At 41.3% G+C, this 7472-nt stretch overlaps 1 protein-coding gene across 1 annotated transcript; it reads left to right on the top strand.

Annotated features, from left to right (window-relative positions):
• The first annotated feature begins 424 nt into the window (after positions 1-424).
• On the top strand, positions 425-5426 carry CCNO (cyclin O). The gene is made up of 3 exons (XM_070736373.1): positions 425-802; positions 3312-3497; positions 4521-5426. The coding sequence occupies exons 1-3, from the start codon at positions 464-466 to the stop codon at positions 4998-5000; spliced, it is 1005 nt and encodes a 334-aa protein (XP_070592474.1). The 5' UTR covers positions 425-463; the 3' UTR covers positions 5001-5426.
• The last annotated feature ends 2046 nt before the right edge of the window (positions 5427-7472 follow it).

The following is a 7472-nucleotide window of genomic DNA, read 5'->3' on the forward strand; positions in this document are numbered from 1 at the left end:
GGCACATTCTGCCTGCCCGCTTCCAGAAAACAAGGGCTTTTGAAACAAGCCCGGGCAAGGGAATCTAAAGCAAAAAGAGGGCCTTAAAGGGAGGAAAAAAATCCCCTCAAACTTTTCATGGGGCAGAAGCGCTCGTCTCTAGGTCCTTCGACCCTCTCGACGGCAGATAAAATGGCAGGTGCCCCCTCAGAAGGAGAAGAGTCGCCTTCCCGGGGCATGAGGTCGGGAGCCGACACCCGCGCGCCCAGGCCGAACGACCTGGGCTGCCACCGCTCGGAACCCCCAGGGCGCCTTGCGAGAGCGGTTCTTTAGCCGGGAAAAGACAGCGAGGCGAACAGGGAGAAATGCCTTCCCTGAGGGCGGGCGTAGGGGCGGGGCGCCGCCGCCGAACATATAGCCGACCCCGTGAGTCTCGCCTCGGCGCTGCCCGAGAAGGCAGCCAGGAGTGCGGCGGAGTCGCAGGATGGTCATCACCCGGGTTAGCCAGGAGTGCGTCGCGGCTGCGGCTGCGGCTGTGGACGGCCGGCCAAATCCTCCCCTCAAAAGGCGGCGGAACGAGGACGTGACCCCCGAGGATCGGCCTGAGCCTCCGGCGGGAGGCGCCGCTGTGGCCGGCCGCCAGCTCCGAGCGCCGGTCAAGAAAAGTAAGCCGCCTCCGGTGGGTCGGCTCCGCAGCCGCGGCGAACTCATGCGCCCTCTGGAACGCCAGATCTTCCGCGACTACGGGCAGAGCTGGTACCGCTTCCGAAAGGAGCTGGAGGGCCAGTTCCACCCGCTTGACCCGCTGGCGCAGCAGCCACAAGTAAGCAGAGAAGGGCGATCCGAGGAAGAGAAATCAAGTCGCTGTCCAGCCTGGTCCGCCCTTCGGCCCAGAAGGCGATCGCGGTTCTTTTTTCCCATGTGCCCACCATAAGCCCACATGGGCAGTTTCCCACCCCCGGCCCAAAATCTTCCTCCTGTGTGCTCTATCCTGAAAGGACTTTTCCAACCTTAAGTTTATTCTATGGTGGAGGATTCAAAGTCACCTATTGAAATTCTGTCAAAAGACTCGGGCACACAAATTTATTTATTATTTTATTTATTCGATTTTTTAAAATACCGCCCTTAGACTCAGGGCGGCTTACAACATGTTAGCAATAGCACTTTTTCACAGAAACAGCGTATTGCCCCCACAATCCGGGTCCTCATTTTTACCCACCTCGGAAAGATAGAAGGCTGAGTCAACCTTGAGCTGGTGATGAGATTTGAACTGCTGACCTGCAGACCTAGCAGTCACATGTATACCATACCTTACACAAGGCAGTTCTGGGAGGAAAAATGCTAGGTTGTTCCACCCCCCCCTCCCCATGCCCTACCTGCTTCTCCTTTTTTCTCCACAGAATGTAATTTTGTTTAGGGGGAAACCTTGATGTGCGTCACCAGCACCTAAATAGAAATCAAAACACAAGACTGGTTTTGATGTGTTTAATAGTTCTTAAAAGAACTGCTTCCAGGACATTTTGAAAATTTGGATGAGAGGCTGAGTGGCAAGAGCTAATCAACATGTTGGTGCAGAATCTGAGCTTGAAGGGATCTTTATGTTAGATGTGATATGAGGAGGAATGCCAGAGGTGCATTGTATTTTGGCTCAAATATACAGTTCAAAAAAATGAAGGGAACACTCAAATGACACATCTTAGATCTGAATGAACGAACTATTCTCATTGAATACTTTATTCTGTACAAAGTTGAATGTGCGCAACAGCGTGTGAAATTGATTGTCAATCAGTGTTGCTTCCTAAGTGGACAGTGATTTCACAGAAGTTTCATTTACTTGGAGTTATATTGTGTTGTTTATTTTTTGGAGCAGTGTACTGTATATCCTTTATTAATTGCTTCCACTGTTACACCCACACACTCTGCTATGTCTTTTCTATTCCTGAAATTTTGACTATGGTTTGCGTTTGCATTATAGTTTGAACATTGGACATGCTGCAGTTATGCGCTAATAATACTATTTTATAAGGGGAACATTGCTTTGACATAAAAATACATATCAGATGTTAATAAAACTAGATACCTGTTGCATTTTATTTCTAAATTCTCAGACATGTCTTGGTGATTCATCCTAATGAAGATAGTGGAAGATCTTACTGAACAGTAGGGAATGACTGACATTGTGGTTTGATGCCCTCAGAGCACTTTAAATATTTTTTCTCCATGTCAAATGCCATTCTTTGTTGGGTTTTCTTTATACCTCTCATACAAGGCTTTTTTTTAGTAAGGACAGAAGAAGGAACACTTTTTTTCACTAAAAAAATAAAATTGCTTCAGTAAGGTAGTAAATATGTGTTTGTTTTGTTGTATGTATATATCTTGGTTGTCTATGGAGATTTTCAGTCAACCAAGTCATGGTTGTCCCAAAGGTGCTTTCCTGGGTTGTGGGATTTTTGGGGTGGGGGGCGACGACATGTTTCACTTTTCATTCAGGAAGATTCTTCAGCTCTGACTGCAAAAAATATAAATCCTTCCACTCTCCACCATCCAGCAGAGCTGAAGAAGCTTCTTGGATGAGAAGTGAAACATTTTCAAAGTAAACCCAAAACGTTCATATGCCTGTTGACAAAAACACATGTGGAACATATTTTAGTTATTTTGCAAGGGAGGAGAGTTGAGCTGACCAGTCATGTAAAATGTATGTGGATGACAGACAAATGGAGCTAAAGCCCAACAGATTGCAAACTTTTGAAAAACATAACTGATAAATGCAGTATCAAATATGATTGCAATTAGTATTTTTTAGTAAATTAGTAGCAATTACTGTTTTCAGGAACATGACTCCATTGCTGTTTTTTTCTTCTCATATTTGTTCTTTTGTTCATAGATTCCTATCTGTTTATGCTTATAATACTGATATATAGAATCCTATATTTATTATTCCAATGTGACCAGATTGATATATCTGCTACATGGCCTTGTAATAGTACAATAACATAAATTTTTTACTTTTTTAAAAAGCAAAAAGGAAACAAAATCTAACCTGCAACCGGCTAGCTGTTTGGATAATATATGGTGCAGTAGTTCCTTTGTATGTTTGCCACTTTGTAAACATACAAATAACTGTTTGCAGGATACAAATGCATTCATTATTTCAATTATTCACTTATTCACACTCAAAGCACTTTAAATCATGAAATCAGAAGTAAGCAGTAAAGTCCTTTGTCTTTGAAATACTTCCATACTAATGTTTTAATCCGTTGTGTTTTATGCTGCATGTAGATTTCAGTGATACCACTTTTGCATCCTAATATCTTCTTTGCTTGACTCCCCAGATAACTACAGATGCCCGTTGCAAACTGATCAGCTGGCTCATTCCAGTGCATAAACATTTTGGGTTTTCTTTCGAATCCTTATGCCTGACAGTAAGCACCCTAGACCGTTTTCTCACAACGACCCCAGTGGCTGCTGACTGCTTTCAACTCCTTGGGGTCACTTCACTTTTCATCTCTTGCAAACAGGTACTAGGGTCTAGAAAATTTCTTCTTCTCCTTCTCTTTCCTCTTCTTCCTGCAATTGGTACCTGCTGCTGTTAAGAAAGAGCACGTGATAAAACTTTAAGTTATAATAGGATAAATGTCTGATGTGTGTGATTGGAAGTTCAAAAATGCTACTGAAGTCTCAATAAAGCTGATCACTAGATTTCCCTTTGTTCATCTAATATTGAAATTATGTTCACAAAAAGCAATTTTATGTTGGACTGTATCACAAATTGTTCTTTTTGCTCTTGAATCATCAGTTGCTTTGTTCAATTTCCTAAATTCATTTAAAAAACAACAGTCAAACAAGTGTTGTTCTACTGGCCTTAGCCTGTTAAAGAACACAATACCTCCATCCGCCTTGTTGCAGGATAGCAGAGGATAAACATACTGGCTTTAGAGCTTGACATAAATTGTGAACATTTATTACAGAAGTTTTCTGTCTTTCTTTTGGCCTGGAAACCACAGTTCATCCTTCATAAACCTCTCCAAAGTCAGGATCTCTTTTCTAAAAAAAATCTGTCAGATTTTTTCCCTAAAGAAATAAGATTGAGCATAGAGAGCATTTAGAATCGGGGAAATAATCAATTAGATTCTTTCAGAAAGCTTCTGATGGATCACAGGAGATGGATAAGATACCAAGAGCTTTCTTACCATATTAATATCTTAGTATCCAGACTACAATGTTTATAATTTCCTAATCAAATCTCCCTCTCTGTAGTGGTGATGTGTGCTGCAGCTTCAGAAATCAATACCTTAAAAATGACTATTGCAGCCACGATTAAGCCATAATTGTGTCTTGTAATCTTGCAGTTTATGAATTTAATTTTGAAAAAAAACTGATAATAATGACATTAAGAATGACAAGAAATCAATAACACAGAGAGCTTTATCACTGGGGAAAAAAAATTAAGTGGTGTATTGCAAAAGTACTGGGAGTATCCCAAGATATTATCTTCAGACTAAGGTCCTATGTATTGCTTTCTATGCTTATGTGCTTTACAGGTAGAAGTGCACCCGCCAAAGGTGAAACAGCTCTTGGCCCTTTGCTGTGATACTTTCTCTCGCCAGCAGCTCTGCAACCTGGAGTGCATTATTCTCAACAAGCTTCACTTCAATCTGTCAGCCCCTACCATCAATTTTTTTCTTGAACACTTCACCCATATGCGAATGGAAGCATGTGAAGCTGATGTTTGGGAAGCCAACAATGCCAAAGCTCTGGCAAAAGGTGTAGCTGAACTTAGCTTGGCCGACTATGCCTTTAACAAATACTTGCCTTCCTTGTTGGCTGTCTGTTGCTTGGGGCTGGCTGATCAGATGTTGCAGCACCAGAAACCACTGGACTTGCACTTAAGCGACTATCCAGAGGGCGTTTTACAAGACTGCTTGGACAAGTTACATTTACTGGTCTCTTTAAATGAGGACTCTTTGCCTTTGGTACTACCTCCTGAAATTTCAGATCAGTGTCTGCACTTAGAAAAATAAGTTAAACAAACAAAAACTATTTAAAATTTGTGACCATGCATTGGGAAGTTTATGTTTTCTGTTTTGTTCCAGTTCCTAAATAGAAGGATCACTGATAGTTGCAATACCTCTGAAATAACAGTATTCACTTTGTATATTTACTCAATAATCTCTTAATACTGTATTTATATTTATTAATAGAAGCTGTGGAATTGATTTAGAATAAAGTCAAAGAGCAGCTTCTTTAATATTTTACAGATAATTTCAGATTCTATTTTGCACACTAGACTTATATTGCACTGACATCATTTTAACTAATAGCCTAGAGTTGTAAAACAATGTATATTATGTCTGGTACTTTATTTATTAAAGTGATAGTTCAGTTTGAAGCATAGGAAGGAGAACCAAATTAAAAAAATGTTTATGTAATAAAGCTTTTATCATTCATTGTGATTTGTTATATTGTTTTCTGTCTCCTCTTATAAAAAAGAAGAATTTATCCAAGAAGCACTTAGAAAAGAAGCCGTTTCGTTTATTTTATTTATTTAGGGGATTTATATTGCTGCCTATTTCCACATGGCGACTCAAGGCAGCTTAGAGAATATAAAACCTCATATAAAAATATTAAAAGTAATAAAATAAAAGTCATATAATAAATTGATGTAATAAAATCACCATGGTGACACCTCACATGAACTATTTAATGGGCTCCATCCTGCTTGGGTTCCCCAGGCCCGCTGACAAAACCAGATCTTCAGTGCCTTCTGGAAGAATGCTGGATTGGCGGCCATTCTAATGTTCCAGAGGAGGTCACCACAGAGGGGTCACCACAGAGGAGGCCCTTCTGGGTTCCACCAGGTGTATGTCCCGGGGGGATGGGACCTGCAACATTCCCTGTCTCTCCACTCTGATGGGTTGGGTAGATATGACTGGCCAGAGACAGTCCCTCAGATAACCTGATCCCAAGCCATGAAGGGTTTTAAAGGTGACAACCAGTACCTTGAATTGCACCCGGAAGCAAATCAACCAATGCAGTTCCCGCAGGAGAGGTTATACATGTGCACGCCAGGGTCTGCACAAAACCACTCAGGCCGCTGTATTCATAATATAGTCCACAGTCCCACATATACAAGTCTTAAGTGGATTCTCCTTTAATCAGTAATATTTGAAACTGCAGCTTCAGGATTTTATAACTTACGAAAGAGCATGATGGCTCAGTGGTTAAGACAGTCGGCTTGGCTGGAAAATTGATAACTCAGGTTAGAAACCCAAGCTCTGTGCAACAGGATGAGCTCCTGTTACTTGCTCCAGCTCCTGCCCACCTAGCAGTTCAAAAGCATACAAAGGCGAGTTGATAAACAGGTACCACTTCAGTGGGAATTAATAGCTATATCCATGCATGTTGGCAAATACAGTGATTATAGAAACATAGAAACAGGAACATGGAAGATTGATGGCAGAAAAAGACCTCAAGGCCCATCTAGTCTGCCCTTATACTATTTCCTGTATTTTATCTTAGGATGGGTATATGTTTATCCCAGGCATGTTTAAATTCAGTTACTGTGACCATGTCTGCTGGAAGTTTGTTCCAAGCATCTACTACTCTTTCAGTAAAATAATATTTTCTCACGTTGCTTCTGATCTTTCCCCCAACTAACTTCAGATTGTGCCCCCTTGTTCTTGTGTTCACTTTCCTATTAAAAACACTATGTCATCCACTTGACCATGGAAAGTGTCTTTGGACAACACTGGTTCCCTTGGGTAGGAAACTGAGATGAGCACCATCCTACAGAGTTGGACATTTTAGTTTTAATTGTTAGATTTATATTCTACATTGTTTTTTTCTATTGTTGTGAGCCGCCCCGAGTCTACGGAGAGGGGCGGCATACAAATTTAATAAACAAACAAACATGACTAGATGGGGGAAACCTTTACCTTTATACCTTATGGAAAGAAATCCATCTTTTAGAAATTGCTGCAAAACATCAGAAAGTGGGTGGGTGTGTATTCATCTGTCACTCCCTCATTTTGTGATACCCTTTCTGCTATACACGGACAAGCCCCAACAACTTCTTAGCTCTATTTTTCATATAAAATGCATTTCTCCTCTTTAAGGATGTTGATGTTTAAAGTAACATTGCATTTTGTTTTGCCCCTATTAAGACCCAACTCTATGGTGCAGGGCTGATTCCCAATCCTGCCGCTACTGTTGCAGCTTCTCTTCTCCTGTGTGCGCACGTCCCAGTGTGTGCACATCCCAGTATGTGTTTGCAGGAAGTAAAATCTTATATAATAATAATAACAGAGTTGGAAGGGATCTTGGAGGTCTTCTAGTCCAACACCCTATGCCACTTCAGACAGATGGTTATCCAACATTTGCTTAAAAGCTTCCAGTGTTGGAGCATTCACAACTTCTGGAGGCAAGCTGTTCCACTGTTCAACCGTTCTGTCAGGAAATTTCTCCTTTTCAAATTTAGAATAGAATAGAACAGA

The sequence above is a fragment of the Erythrolamprus reginae genome, chromosome 2, assembly GCF_031021105.1.
Source record: "Erythrolamprus reginae isolate rEryReg1 chromosome 2, rEryReg1.hap1, whole genome shotgun sequence".
In the NCBI taxonomy this organism is placed as follows: domain Eukaryota; kingdom Metazoa; phylum Chordata; class Lepidosauria; order Squamata; family Dipsadidae; genus Erythrolamprus; species Erythrolamprus reginae.